This window comes from Lagenorhynchus albirostris, chromosome 14 (genome assembly GCF_949774975.1).
Source record: "Lagenorhynchus albirostris chromosome 14, mLagAlb1.1, whole genome shotgun sequence".
NCBI lineage: Eukaryota > Metazoa > Chordata > Mammalia > Artiodactyla > Delphinidae > Lagenorhynchus > Lagenorhynchus albirostris.
This window is the reverse complement of record NC_083108.1, coordinates 70,281,310-70,296,955: the sequence shown is the minus strand read 5'-3', so window position 1 is coordinate 70,296,955 and position 15,646 is coordinate 70,281,310. Positions and strand designations below refer to the sequence as shown.

Here is a 15,646-nt window from a genome sequence, read left to right as displayed (position 1 = left end):
CAGGCTCCGGCCCGCCTCCCTTGTCCTCGGCGGTAATAAAGCCGCCAAGGCCGCCAAAGCGCAATTCATCAGCGCGTCTCCCGTCCTTCGAACGCTTACTGCTTGCCAGGTGATTTGCAACCGTTATCCCATTGAACCCTCGCAAGAACCCGCTGAAGGAAGTAGTGTATTTCCCGTTTTATGGGAGGAAACTGAGGCTCTTGGTGGAGGGAATTTTCTTGCTCAAGATTACAATTCCTGCAAATGGCGAGACAGGCTTTTGGCGAGACAGGCTTTGAACTTTGAAACGACTCCAGAACTCCTGCTTTTTGCCACACCGTTCAGCTGTCCAGCACGAGAAATAAAATTTTATTTCTAAAAGAGAGTTATTTGCCTGTAGGAATGACGACGCTGATGAACTATGGCGTGGTCGGGAAAATATTAATGGTGACGGTGATAATAGAAATGGAAAGGGAGCGATTACAGCGTCTGGAGCCTAAGGCCCCAGTTCTGGCTCTTCCACCCTTGCGTGCGCTTGGGCGAATTTCTTAATCTCTCTCAGCCTCGGCTTTCTCATTTGTAAATTGGGAGAAACGATTTCCGCACATAGGTTTGTTATAATGGTAATTAAAGCTCGGGGCCTGGCCCTAGTAGCTACGTGATTTCTAATCTGTAACCTTATGAGATACAGGTGGTGGTATCTCTTGTGTAATCTAGGATTCCAGCAAGAAGTAGGTGGCACATTCAAATTAAGAAAGTTTGAGAAAAGGTCAGTAAAGGGACTACTGTGTCTAGAGCAGGGAAATCAGGAGTAAAGGTTCGGTACCCCAGGGCTAGTAGTAGCAGGACCTTTAGGTGTCCACCTTTAGGCCTGAAGAGGTGATGGGAGGGACTGGTTTTCCAAGTAGTTGTGTGGAGACAACATCTGAGAGGAGGTGAGACGTTTGTTCCAGGGGTGCGGCCCCAGTTTCCCATCAGGGATTGGGGTGGGGAAGAAGTACCCTGACCTACTGCTCTGCCTCTCTCCAAACAGTCTGCTGGTGCTGTCTGCTGGAAGCAAGACAGCCAGAGACCTCATCAGTGTGGTCCACACAGTGGGTCACAGGACGGGGAAGAGAGAGGGTGGAGTGGATTTGGAGGCGCAAACAGATGGAGCACATTCTCATTTTACAGATGAGGAAACTGAGGCACAGAAGGAGTGATGAAATGATTTGCTTAGTCACTCGTAAGGGGCTTTGAATTTTTCAGGGTTGGTTGTTAGCCTGGGTTTCTCGCTTTGCTGGGTGTGAGATTCCTTATAACATCCTCTCTCGAGGTGATGTTTTTGTTAAGTTGTGAAACAGTTATATTATCTTTTGGTATATCTGTCCCACTTGTCATTGCATCTGAACCAGCTGGGGGTAGGCAGGTGGTTACCATTTCTGCTTTTTATAAATAAGCACGCCGAAGTCCATTCAGTCTTTTATTCATTCAGCAGTGTGATACGAGGTGCCAGGCGGACTGTGTCCCTGTCCTGGTGGAAATCTGTTCTTCTGGCCTTGGGCCTTTCAATGAGCCATTAGCTTACTCGGTAGGGGAAAGAGAATTACCTTTTTAGGGGAAGGGGAGGCTTGGAAGCAGAGCGATTAAGTCCTTGATGAGGTGAGGTACCCAGCTTACTAGAGAGGAGGGTGGGTCAGGGCAGAGGCCACCGGCCTACTGGTATTGTGCAGTTGCCAGCCCTGCCTCAGGCCACCAAAGGTGACCACACAGGATGGGATCTGGCAGGTGATGGTGAATTGAAGAGCCTCTGGCTTTATCCTCTTTTCCGGAGGGTCTAGAAATGGACTTTTCAATTTTTCCAAAACTCCCTCCCACCTCCTCCTAATCCCACAGCCTCTAGTTCCTGCTGTAATGACTCTCCTCGTGGAGCACGATGGTCGGTAACTTCCAGAGAGGTCTGTGAAATCCTCGGCCTTGTCGTATTTGCAAATTCCAGTTCTCGCCCTGAGTGTGTTTATGAAAGCTCGCAGTTAGTAGTATCTGTCCATGTAACAAAAGCGGAGATTTCCCACCATTTGTGTTTTTGGCCTGAAACTAGAAGTGGCACCTCATGGTGTCTTACAGGTCATGTCAGCGCTCTGAGCCTGCTGTGCCAGTTGGTAAAGGGAGGGTTGTAGTAGTGCCTCCCTCACAGGGCTGTTGTGGAGCTTAAGTGACAAGAGGTGTGTAAGCTCCAGGCACAGGTTGACACACGGTAGATGCAGTGATGGGACCTGCTCCCTTCTCCTCCCCCCCCTTTCCTGTGATTGCAGCTAAGTGTCCTCTCCACCAGGCCTCTCTGTCACCTCTCCGCCCCCAGTCCAGGGTCAGGTTGTGCTGTTAGGGAGTTAGGAAATTTAATTCGCAGAGCACTTGCACGTTGGCTAAGCCTTCTCTTTCTTTAAAGCATCCTTTGTCGTTAACAGTGTTCTGAGACCAGACTAGACCGGCACGTGCTCATTTGTCAGTGCTGGTTGAACACTCTGGAAGGTCTCTTAAATGCATGTCAGTGTGCATTTAATGTACGTGCTCTCACAGCACATCTCCATATATAGTATCTTCATTATTTGGGCCTAAAAATCAGAAATTTAGATCAAAAACCATCCTAGAGACAGTTCCTTTACTTCAGTGAGTTTTCTACGTTTCTCTTCTGACCTCCGTCTGGTGTTCACGGGAGGGCCGCTTGCATAGACATTACTCAGGCTGGCTAGGCAGGACTTGCCCACCCCTCTTCACGCTCAGAAAACACATTCAGACCCAGGTGAGTTGCGAGTGATGGGGTGACAGGGAGAACTGCGCCTGCTCCTTCGTGAGGAGAGTACATCTTCCATGATCTTCAGTTCTTCCACTGTGGTTACTTGAGTGACACACTTGACAGCCAATTTTGAGACATCAGTGCATCATGGCAGTCCACTTGATATGCAGAGGTGTACTCCAGTGCCTTCTGGTACAGATGGGGAAACAGAACCCGTGGACGTTAGACCACTTGTGTCCTGACCTCGTCCTGTCCTTTTACAACCTATCACATAATCATGGGGTGGGTTCAGCCTGTCAAGTTCTATAAATCATGAGCAGGAGAACATTGCTAAAAGATTTTTTTTAAATTATAGGTCATGGGCTTACCTGATATTGATTCTTCTTTATTACCTACTTGTGTGTAATTTGATCCATACAAAGCAGTTCACATCTGTAAATTGTAAAGGATGGTAATGAGATGAGCACCCTTGCTCTGCCCCTTGCTCTAAGAGTGGGGACTTCATCAGTACTGCTGCCCGTCCCCGCGGCTTCTCCCCGGTGCCAGTGCCCTGCCTTGACCTCATCCCCTCCTCAAACCCAGGTAACTGCTTTTTTGAATCTTGAGTGCTTCCTTCTCTTTTAAAACATGTATAGTTTTATCCTCTTAAATATGCATTCCTAAGCATATATTGTCACTTTTGTTTGTTTTTGAGCTTTTAAAAAAGTGTATCATGCAATGTGTAATCATCCGGGACTGCTTTCCACTCAGCAGTGTGTTTCTAAGGTTCAGCCGTGTTCTTGCAGTTGCAGGTTATCCATTTTGACTGCTGTGTGTTCAGTTACACCAGGGTGTGAGTAGCCCACAGCTTATTGGTTGTTCTGGCATTTGAATTGCTTACAGTTTTTTTTTTCGTATTACAAACAAGCTACAAGGAACACTGTTACTGTTAAACTGTGCTAGTCTCAAACCCTGTAAGAGTTTCTCTAAGTCAGTATTTTTCAAACTGGGGCCATGGTCATGGGTCATGAATTCATTTTAGTGGATACACCCAGTGTCCCTCTGTGATATACTTTCTGGTTGCGTGGGTCTGTTTCTGGGCGCTTTCTAGTGTTCTGTTGGTCAGTTTGTCTGTCCCGTGTCAATTCCGTGGTCTAACGCATTACTGCTGAGACTTGCTACCTGCTGAGACAGATCCTCCTGTGTGCAGTTTAATGCAATAACTAGGGTCTAGATTACTAAGAGTATATTGTCAAATGGCAATGTTAGTCGAATGAATTATAGGTCATCTGTCATCTCTGGAGAGGGAAATATTTATTGCTGAAATGTGGCAGACGTTGGAAGAGTAGATACTAGTCTAGTCGTGGTGTATAGACTTAATGTAACCCCATACCCCAACTTGTTTGAAAGCTTTTTTTTTTTTTAAAGATTTATTTTTGGCTGTGTTGGGTTTTCGTTGCTGCGCGCAGGCTCTCGCTAGTTGTGGCAAGAGGGGGCTACTCTTCCTTGCGGCACGCGAGCTTCTCATTGTGGTGGCTTCTCTTGTTGCAGAGCATGGGCTCCTGGCGCGTGGGCTTCAGTAGATGTGGCTCATGGGCCCTAGAGCTCAGGCTCAGTAGTTGTGGCGCATGGGCTTGGTTGCTCCGCGGCATGTGGGATCTTCCCGGACCAGGGTTCAAACCTGTGTCCCCTGCATTGGCAGACGGATTCTTAACCACTGCACCACCAGGGAAGTCCCTGAAAGCTTTTTTAAAAATTAAACTTTTCATTTTGAGGTAATTGTAGGTTTCCCTCCAGTTGCAGGAAATAATACAGAGAGATCCTGTGTACCCTTTACCCAGTTTCCCCCACTGGTGACCTTTTGTAAAACTATAGTACAGTCTCACAACCCACGTATTGACGTTGACAAAGTCAGCACACAAATTGGCTCTGTCACCTCAGGATCCCTCCTGCTGCCCTGATAGAGCCACAGTTCCTGACCTCTAGCACCCACTAATCTGATCTCCATTTCTACAATTTTATCATTTCAATAATGTTATGTAAATGGAATCATATAGTATGTAACCTTTGGGGATGACCTTTTTTCACTCAGCATAATTCCTTCAAGATTCATCTGAGTTGTGTGTTTATTTGTTCCTTTTTATGGCTGGGTAGTATTCCGCGGCGTGCGTGTTCCATGGTTTGTTTACCCATTCACCCATTGAAGGACTTCTGGGTTCTTTCCAGATTTAGCTGTTAGGAATACAGCTGTTATGCACATTCCTGTACAGATGTTTGTGTGAACATAGGTTTTATTTCTCTGGAAAAACACCCAAGGGTGCAGTTGCTGGGTGATATGGTACTTGTGTGTTGAATTCTATGGGAGACTGCCGAAAACAGTTTCCTGAGTTTCTGTACCCATTTTATATTCTCATCAGCAATGTATGAGTGATCCAGTTTTTTTGCATCTTCTCTGGCATTTGTTGGTGTCACTGTTTTTCCTTTTGGCCGTTCTGATAGGTGTGTAAGGATAGCTCATTGTGGTGTTAGTTTGTATTTCCCTGACCGTTATTCATGTGCACTCACTTGCCATCTGTGTCCCCTGGAAATATTGGGTTGGCCAAAAAGTTCATTCGAGTTTTTCTGTAACATCTTACGGAAAAACCCAAAAGACCTTTTTGGCCAACCCAGTACATGTTGGTTCATGTCTTTTGCCTACTTTTTATTTTATTTGGATTGTTTGTTTCTTACTGTTGAGTTTGGAGTTATATCTTTTAGATATTATTAGTCCTTTGTCAGATATGTGGTTTGTAAATTCTTTTTTCCAGTCTGTAGCTTGTCTTTGCATCCTCTTAACAGAGTCTTTTACAGAGCAAAAAGTTTTAATTTTGATAAAGTCCTAACTTTCTGAGTGTTTTTATCATGAATGGTTGTTGGATTTTGTCAAATGCATTTTCTGTATCAATTGATACCATGATTTTTGTTCCTTAGCTTGATATATAGTGGACTACAGTGATTGCTTTTCAAAGATTGAGCTAGCCTTGCATACTTGGAATAACTCCCACTTAGTCATGGTGTATAATTCTTTTTGTACATTGAATTTAGTTCTGTAAGTTTTCCTGTCCACTCTGCTAGCTGCAGTCCACTTATTTTAATTTGCTGTGTTTGCATTTTCATTGAGTTCTGTGTATTTTAAATTTTCTTTGAGATTTCCTCTTTGACTCATAGATTATTTAGAAGTGTATTGCTTGATTTTCAAGCATTTAGAGATATTCCTACAGTAATTGATTGTTGTTATCGGAAAACATACTCTGTATGATTTAAGTTTTTAAAAATTTGTTGAGGTTTGTTTTATGGCCCAGGATGTGGTCTCAGTGAATGTTCCTTGGGCACTTGAGAAAAATGTGTTATTCTGTTATTGTTGGGTAGAGTGTTCTATATATAGCAATTAGATCATGTTGGTTAATGGTGTTGTTGAGTTCTTTTATATTCTTGCTGATATCTGTTTGGTAATTCTTTTAGTTGCTGAAGTGGGGGATGTTGAAATCCCCAATATAATTGTGGTTGTGTCTGTTTCTTCTTTTAGCTCTATCAGTTTTTGCTTCATCTATTTTGAGGTTCTGTTGTTTGGTGCATGCACTTTTAGGATTGTTTTGTCTTCCAGGTGGGCTGATTTTTTTATCATTATGTAATGTCCCATTTTATCTCTGATAATTTTCTTTGCTGTAAAGTCTACTTGATGTGATATTAGTATAGTCACTTTTTGCTTCTTTTTGTTTAATGTTTGCATGCTGTATCTTTCCCCATCCTTTTACTTTGAACCTACCTACATCCTTGAATTTGAAGTGAGTTTCTTGTAATCAGCATAGAGGTGAGTTGTGTTTTTATCCACTCTGCCATTCTCTGTCTTTTAATTAGTATGTTTAGATCATGTACTTTGAAGGTAACTATTGATACGTTAGGTCTAAAGCCTGACATTTTTAAATTTTCTGTTTGTTTCCTGTGTTGCTTGTTCTCCTGTTTCTCTTTTCTTGCCTTCGTATGGGTTATTTGAACATTCTTTAGTATTCCAGCTTGATTTATTTATAGTGATTTTTAGAGTATTGCTTTATATAGTTTCTCAGTGGTTGCTTTGGGTATTTCAGTATATTTGACTTACATGGTATCTATGTTTTACCCCTGAGTGAAGTGTGGAAATCTTCCTATTTAGGTCCCTTTACCATTCCTCCTTTGAAATGTCATTGTTTTGGGTATCAGATAGCCTTAAAATTTTTATTTCCATTATCATACGATTTAGAAGACTCATGAAGAGAAGGATCATCTATTGTATTTAGCCATATTTCTGCTCTTTCTTCCTTCCTGATGCTCCAGGATTTCTCTTATCATTTGCTTTCTGTTTGAAGAAATTCCTTTAGCTATTCTTTAAGAGTAAGTCTGCTAGTGACAAGTTCTTTTAGTTTTCCTTTGCCTCAGATGTCTGATAGCTTTGGAAGCAGTTATCTTAATTTATTAACTTTTAACTTGAAATATAAACGTTTTTGTACCTATCACTCAGCTTCATCAGTCTGTTGCCGTTCTTGTTTCTCCCGATAGGGATTTTCATTTGTTTGTTTGTTTAGTAAAAGAAAAGAGCTCTTACTGATGTACCTGGCATGTGCTACAGCGTGATACTAAATTACCTTTCAGTGGGATAACAAGGGTAGGAGGGAGGCTCAAGAGGGAGGGGATATGGGGACATGTGTATGCATATGGCTGATTCACTTTGGTGTACAACAGAAACTAACACAGTATTGTGAAGCAATTATACTCCAATAAAGCTCTATTTAAAAAAAAAACCTCACAAGAACCTTACGAGCTAGAACCTAGTGGTGTATCCCATTTTACAGATGAGGGAATGGAGGCTTAGAAAAGTTAATAACTTGCCTCAGGTCATACTTTGTGTTTATTTATTTGCTTCATTAGAATGTTTTCTGTATTTCAGAGAGAACCCACATGTGTTCTGACAGGAATTGAGAGCGTTAAGATTATTATAAAAAGCTCTTTCTTGTGGATTTTTCTCCCTCTTCCTGAAGGTAAACGTTGCCTTGCTCTTTTCGTGGCTCTCCCACATTGCACATATTTTGTGCTTGTGGCAGACATGTGTCGTCACCAATGGTGAAAGAAGCTGAGTGTTTTTTTTTTTTTTGGCGGTATGCGGACCTCTCACTGCTGTGGCCTCTCCCATTGTGGAGCACAGGCTCCGGACGCGCAGGCTCAGTGGCCATGGCTCACGGGCCCAGCTGCTCCGCGGCATGTGGGATCCTCCCAGACCGGGGCACGAACCCGTGTCCCCTGCATTGGCAGGTGGACTCTCAACCACTGCGCCACCAGGGAAGCCCAAAGCTGAGTTATTTTGATGATGGCATTCTAAATTTCAACTTCTGTTCCTTTTTCTTCTAGCTGTCTATCAACGTCTATGACTACAACTGCCACGTGGACCTGATCCGGCTGCTTCGGTTGGAAGGGGAGCTTACCAAAGTGAGGATGGCCCGCCAGAAGATGAGCGAGATCTTTCCTTTGACCGAAGGTAAGGCTTCCACAGTTGGGCTGCTTTTATAAACACAGAGAATTGAAGAGTGTCCTTTTTTTTCAGTGCTGAAAGTGGGACATGCTCCTTATAGAAAATTTGGAACATATAAGTATAGTGGAAAGAAGAAAACCCATCATCCAAAGTCAGCGATTTTTAGTTTATCCTCTTCTAGTTTTTGCTAAACATACTTGTGGTCATGCGATACTGACTCATGTTTTGAATCCTAATTTCTTTAACCTAACTTTATCATAAAATATTTCTATGTAATTAAACTTTTCCCCCATTTCTTTTCTATTTCCTGTTCTAGTATTTGTGTATTTAATCCATTCTCAGCAACAGATAACTGTAAATGTATTATAACTAAACTTTCATAAATAATTTTTAATTTAAATGTTTCATACCTTACTTGTTCCACAGTAGTTGGGCATTTAGGTTATTTCTGCTTATTTGAAACATAATTACACTGAGCATCTTTGTAGTTAAATCTCCGTGAATATACATAATTGATCTTTTAGGGAGAAGTTGGAAAACACAGGTCCTAGATCCAGTTCTGTCCCCTTCTCCCTCCCACAAAGCATAACTGCAGAGCATAGAAGCTGAAATCAGATTGCCTGGCTATATGTCTTTCTAGCTGTGTGACCTTAAACAAATTATATAAACATTCTAAGACTCAGTTTTGGAATTCCCTGGTGGCGCAGTGGTTAGGAGTCCGCCTGCCAGTGCAGGGGATGCAGGTTCGAGCCCTGGTCCAGGAGGATCCCACATGCCACGGAGCAACTAAGCCCGTGCGCCACAGCTGCTGAGCCGGCGCTCTAGAGCCCGCGAGCCACAGCTACTGAAGCCTGCGTGCCTAGAGCCTGTGCTCCGCAATGGGAGAGGCCACCACAGTGAGGGGCCTGCTCGCTGCGGCAAAGCGTGGCCCCCGCTTGCCGCCACCAGAGAGGGCCTGCGCTCAGCACGAAGACCCAGTGCAGCCAAAAATAAATAAATGAATAAACAAATTTATTAAGACTCAGTTTTCCCAGCAGTAAAATGGGGATAACAGTAGTTTCTGCCTTGTAGTACATTGATTGGAAGAGCCATTCTGTGCACAACATTTATTAACACATGCTTGGCATGTTGTAAATGCTTAGATAGATGCCATTGTTATTAATGTCCCTGTCACCTACCTCATAGGTTTTTGACAAAGATTGAATGAGAAAATATATCAGTGCTTCGCAAAATATAAAATGCCCGGCCACTCTAGGGATATTATGACTTTAGTGATTGATCTTCTTTGGAAGCATACGCCTTCTATGTGCTTGGTGCAGGTTTTAAGAATTGAATTTCTGTGAACTGGGCCAGGTTGTATAAGGTGGATGAACCGTACTCGTGCTGATGCCTCACGGTGCAGTCCCTGCTTTCAGCCCGCTCTTTGGTGCTGGGGGTGTTAATGCAGGGGACCCTGGTGTCTTGTAGAGCTCTGGCTGGAGTGGCTGCATGACGAGATCAGCATGGCCCTGGACGGCCTGGACAGAGAGCACGTGTATGACCTCTTCGAGAAAGCGGTGAAGGATTACATCTGTAAGTTCCCTGAGGGCTCTTCTGAGGGTGTCAGGTGGGCTCATCTAGCATCACTCTCTGCCTCTGTGGATTGTACTGTGAGGTGTTGCTACCCAGTAAAGAGCATTCGTCCAGCGATTGGAAAGATTGGAGTTCATTTATTATTATCATTGTTTGTGGTTTTCAGTTGAGGCTTTAGGTTTTAAAATACAAGTAGAAGAAATATTTGAAGGAAGGAGGTGAATATACTCACCCCCACCATTTATCTGGCAGGGAGAACTTACCTGGTATTTCCAGATGACTAAGGGTTACCTTTTACACATTGATTGGATTTTTAGAAGCTTTGGACAGAAGGCTTTTTTTTTTTCTAGTACTAAAAAACTTAAACATTTAATTTTGACATTTTTATAGATTTATAGGAAATTGCAAAGATAGTACAGAGAAGTCCTATGTACTTGCTTGATCCCGTTTCCCCCAATATCTTATGACTATAGTACAAACTCAACACCGGGAAATGGACCTTGGTACAATGTGTGTGTATACACACATTGTATACACACAATGTGATATTTTATCCCACCATTGCATCGAGATGCAGAATCTTCCATTACCACGGAGATCCCTTGTCTGCTGGTCTTGACATTTTACCAGTGAAAGTGAAGGTGGATGCCTTCCCTCCCTTAAAATCCCGTTTGATGGGGGCTTCCCTGGTGGCGCAGTGGTTGAGAGTCCACCTGCCGATGCAGGGGACGCGGGTTCGTGCCCCGGTCCAGGAGGATCCCACATTGCCGCGGAGCGGCTGGGCCCATGAGCCATGGCCGCTGAGCCTGCGTGTCGGGAGCCTCTGCTCCGCAACGGGAGAGGCCACAGCAGTGAGAGGCCCACGTACCGCAAAAAAAAGAAGAAGAAAAAAAAATCCCGTTTGATGGTATAAGTCTCTAAATATTTTCTCTACATACATCGAGGACTATATCACACAATGCTATGGACAGAGTGTTCTTAAAAATTATTTTAAAATGTTTCCAATTTTTAATTAAATATCCTTTTTCCAATCTGATTTTCCTTACTCCCTCTGTGGGCATTTCCCCTAGTGAGAAGCATAGACCCTCTGTAAACTAGGCTAACCCTCACTAAGGGCTTCAGCTCCAAGAGCTAGTTCATTTCCATTTTCGTTTTGCAGCCCACATGGCAGCTCTGTACTGGTGAGCAAAAACAGAGTAGCTCACAAACCTTAGCTAGGTTTTTAGAAATGACTTATTTCATTGAGAAAGCAAGCCTAAGGAAAACACACAGTAATTCTCATGTTGGCTTTATCTTTCTAGTATTTTTATTTTACAAGGTTAGTGTATGAGCATCAAAAATTATTTTCAGATCTCTGAAAAGTGACTTGATAGGCACAATATGTGCAGTAAGAATCGATGCATTCATAAAGAGTTTAATTCATTGGTCTTAGTGCTGCAGGAGTGAGTATATAGAAAGTTTAAAAAGTGAAAGAAACAAGGTAACCAGGTCTTTTTTGTTGTGTTTTAGAGATTTAAAATCTCTAGTAACAGGATTGGTGCTTTTAATTTTGTGTTTCACTTTGATCAGAAGGCTTAAAAATGAATCAAGATTTAAAAGTTGAAAAATTCTAGGCTTTGCAGTCTTTCTGAAAAGTCACTCAGATTTGTAACTATTTTCATTTAAATCTTTACTGGATTTCTTCAATTTTAACAAATGAGCTCTATAATCAGTCGTATTACATATTACCACTTGGCATGTACTGTTTATGGAGTCAAATCTCAGTGGTTATACCTAGTAGGGCCATTAAGATAGACTTTCTTTTCGGGCTGCAGTGTTGGTACAGGGAACCTGGGATACTTGTTGGTGATGCTCTTCCCTTTCTCCATGAATGAGTACTTTTTTGGTGGGCTCATTTCTTCTGTTGTTCATCAGAACAAAAGTTTTGATGTTTGGGCATTTCGTATCCTGAACTAATAGAACACTTCTCATTTTTAGGTCCTAACATTTGGCTAGAGTACGGCCAGTACTCAGTCGGCGGCATTGGTCAGAAAGGTGGCCTTGAGAAAGTCCGCTCTGTGTTTGAAAGGGCCCTCTCGTCCGTCGGGTTACACATGACCAAGGGACTCGCCATCTGGGAGGCTTATCGGGAGTTTGAAAGTGCCATCGTGGAAGCTGCGCGGGTGAGTGACCAGTGCTTGCCTTGGCCACCCGGGGCTGTCCTCGTAAGTGGTCTTGGGGAAGCATAGTTAACAGAACGGTCTTTGCCTGTCACTTAGTGGGTGGGCAGTAAATAAAATCACGAGTCTTTGTGGAGTAGCAAGAATGTCTTCTTTGACTAAAGAACAGATGACCCTACAATTTTTTCCTGATATTTAAACATACTCCTGTTTTAGTTACTAGTTTCAGGTGAGAGTACAAGGATAACGAAGTCATTCCAAAAAAAAGATTTTATATGTGTGTGTGTATACATATGTATGTGTACATATATATGTATATATACATCATGTCCCATAGTAACTGAGAGATTTGATCCCATCATAATTGCGCTTTTTAGACTAGACTATGATTTATAGAATTTTACAGTCCCCTCCCTAGTGTCTCTTTTCCACTGTGTGTGTGACCACAAAGTTGTTGTTGGTACCGTGGAGCCCTGTCCTTAAGTTAGATCACTGTGGTTAAAGTAGCCCAGTCCCGTCTTGATTGTGTCCCTGTTGAGAAATGTGCGGTCGTGCTCTCCCCTTCCCTGGACTAAGGCGTTGGGACTGAGCCTGTGGCTGACACGTGCGGCTGTCTCGAGTGTCAGCCGTGACCCCACGTGGAGTCTGCTCCCACGCTCCCCTCGGTGTTCATGCACTTTCCAGCCACTGTACTTGTACTCTTGACCTCCCTTCATCTGGGAGTCTGTTTTCCTCTCTCGCCAGCTCCGGAGAGCCTGTAGGAGCGTCCCTGGTGCCAGCTCCTCCAGGAGCCTCTCCTTGATTCCCTCCCTTCATAATGACAAACTCAGCCCTGAAAACCAGCTTGAAGCAAGCCGCCATCCTTTGATACTTGTGACGCTTCGCTTTTGTGATGCTTATGCTGTATCTTGTTGTAGTTATTTGGGTACATTTCTTTTTTTATTTTTAACATCTTTATTGGGGTATAATTTCTTTACAATGGTGTGCTAGTTTCTGCTTTATGACAAAGTGAATCAGTTATACATATACATATGTTCCCATATCTCTTCCCTCTTGCGTTCTTGGATTCCTTCTTGCTCTCCCCTCATAAACACTTGCTAGGGAAAACATTCACTTTTGAGCCTCGTGCAGCATTTGGCACAATACCTCGTGTATGAGAGGTCCTATGAATTTTTTTAGTGTGAACTAAAGATGTGCTGAAATATTTTTTGAAGTAGGAAGAACCAGAGTTTGTCATTTACTACGAATTTGCTTCTTTAGCCCATAGCTGGCTTCCTTTCCCCTTTTGACCGGGAACAAACCTTTGATTCACAGCTGGAGAAAGTCCACAGTCTCTTCCGGCGACAGTTGGCGATCCCACTCTACGGTAAGAGAAAGTGACCCATCCACAGCCAGTCCTTCGTCGTTCTTAGAATGCTTTGGAGCATGTCACGTGATTAGGCCTTTCCCAGCATCTCGTGAGGCGAACGTGGCTGGTGTTCGTATTCTCATTGGACAGTATCACTGTGGACAGGGCCCTGGGGAAAAACATATCTTGAATTGTTCATGCTCGAGTGGGTTACGAGGGTCAGGGGCAGGACTAGAAGCAGACTTCCTGACCCCTAGTTTCCTGTATTAAGACATTGTCAGGGAGGCAGAGAGAGGGTCTCTGAAAGGAATAGGGAAACTGACTCCCTGTGTTTTCTGGGGGAACTTTATTGAGTAAGAGCTCCATTATGAGCATTTTCTCTTCAGAAGTAACCTCCATAACAGTGTGGGGCTTGTAGGTGGGCTAATATCCTCCTCCTGTGGAGGTGAACTGGTGGCCCAGGAGCGCAGTCGATTGGAAGTGTTCCTATCTGAATTTCTTGGGACTTGGGAAGGAGTCTCCTTTTGTGTGAACATATTTTGGCAAGCCAAGCCTTTGAGCTTGAACATGAGCAGCGCTGGGAGGACTTCCGAGCATGGGAAGAATTGGGTGCTGCCATCTTGTTTGTTCCCCAGGTGTGGTTATGCGTTGCACACCCTCAGAACCTCTGGCCAACTTTTTTTTTTTTTTTTTTTTTTTTTGCGGTACGCGGGCCTCTCACTGTTGTGGCCTCTCCCATTGCGGAGCACAGGCTCCAGACGTGCAGGCTCAGCGGCCATGGCTCACGGGCCCACCCGCTCTGCAGCATGTGGGATCTTCCCGGACCAGGGCATGAACCCGTGTCCCCTGCATCGGCAGGCAGACTCTCAACCACTGCGCCACCAGGGAAGCCCCCTCTGGCCAACTTTACTTGAGCCCAGGTGTTATTTCTTTTTACTTCCTGGTTTATTTGGATTGGATTTGACAAATTATGAAGTGGCTCTCCAGTTGAATCTTCAGGTGACAAGCAGAAAAGACTAGAGCTGAGCTGGCTTCTATGTTTAATCTCACATACCAGTGTGAGGCAGTACAGCTTGGTGAGCAGAGCATGAACTTGAGTCAGACTGCCTGGGTTCAAAGCCTTGTTCTCCTGTTAACTGTGGCCAGTTGATGTAACCCTCTGCTTATGTTTCCTGAACTGCAAAGTGGGAATCATGGTAGAACCTCCCTCGTAGAGTGGTGAGGATCGAATGAGGTAATGGATGTGAAGTGTTAGAACATAGGGAGCAGTAGGTAAGTGTGGTTAGAGCGTTGCTATTAGTTTCATTTACTCTGATTGATTAACTAGGTGGTAGGGCTGCCCAGGATGGTGCTTTGAGACAGAGTCTAAGACCAAGTCAGGGCTCAGCAGAAGAGCTCAGGATTCCATCAGTAAGAGCTCTGTGGCCACAGATGTGGGAGGGGCCGGTGGCACCTGAGTCTCAGGGTTTAACTCTGTTTGAGTTGATAAAACCCAATGGCAAGACCCATGGGCTGAATCCATCTCTCAATAGATATGGAGGCAACGTTTGCAGAGTATGAAGAATGGTCAGAAGACCCCATACCAGAGTCAGTAATTCAGAACTATAACAAAGCACTACAGCAGTTGGAGAAATATAAACCCTATGAAGAAACACTGGTAAGTGTTCGTCTCTTTTACGGTAAACGTCTCTCTACAAACTTTTCCCTAATTGATAGTTGCAAGTAAAACAGTATCTTTAACATTTGTTTTATTGTGAAATATACTATAGAGTGTATAAATGTGTACATTCAGTTTACATCCTAATAATAAAGTGAACATCCATGTACCCACCACCCAGGTTAAGAAATAGAGCATTGCCAGTACCTTAGAAGTCTCCTATGTGCCCCTCTCCGATAGCCTCCTCTTCCCTCTCCCGAGAGGTAATCACTTTCCTGACTTTTGTGATAATCATTCCCTTGCTTTTCTTTATAGTTTTACAACCTATGAACGTATCCTTAATTAATATATGGTTTAATTTTGCTTGTTTTTGAACTTCTATATAATGGAATCATGCTGTATATTTTCTTTCAACATGTTTTTTGGGTTTTACTCATTGATAAGTATAGTTTTAGTCCATTTGTTTACACTGCTGTAAAGTTGTCTGTGTATAAACAATTTATTTATCTGTGTTCTTAGGTGGTTGGGTTGTTTCCAGAGTTTTGCTAGGAGGAGTAGTTCTGCTCTGACTGTTCTTGGACGTATCTCTTGGTACACATGAAAAAGAGTTTCATTCCATTACGTCAGAATGGAATTG

At 43.4% G+C, this 15,646-nt stretch overlaps 1 protein-coding gene across 6 annotated transcripts in view; it reads left to right on the top strand.

Moving 5' to 3' along the window:
- SART3 (spliceosome associated factor 3, U4/U6 recycling protein) overlaps nucleotides 1-15,646 on the top strand; it is a 34,637-nt gene that overhangs the window by 385 nt on the left and 18,606 nt on the right. For 4 of the 6 annotated variants that reach the window (XM_060170370.1, XM_060170374.1, XM_060170372.1 and 1 more), the window contains exons 2-6: nucleotides 8,153-8,279; nucleotides 9,741-9,845; nucleotides 11,823-12,007; nucleotides 13,265-13,370; nucleotides 14,885-15,009. In XM_060170370.1, the coding sequence (XP_060026353.1) occupies nucleotides 8,153-8,279; nucleotides 9,741-9,845; nucleotides 11,823-12,007; nucleotides 13,265-13,370; nucleotides 14,885-15,009 (648 nt within the window). The remainder of the gene's footprint in view (nucleotides 1-8,152; nucleotides 8,280-9,740; nucleotides 9,846-11,822; nucleotides 12,008-13,264; nucleotides 13,371-14,884; nucleotides 15,010-15,646) is intronic. The other 2 variants (XM_060170371.1, XM_060170375.1) reach the window with 1 other exon arrangement.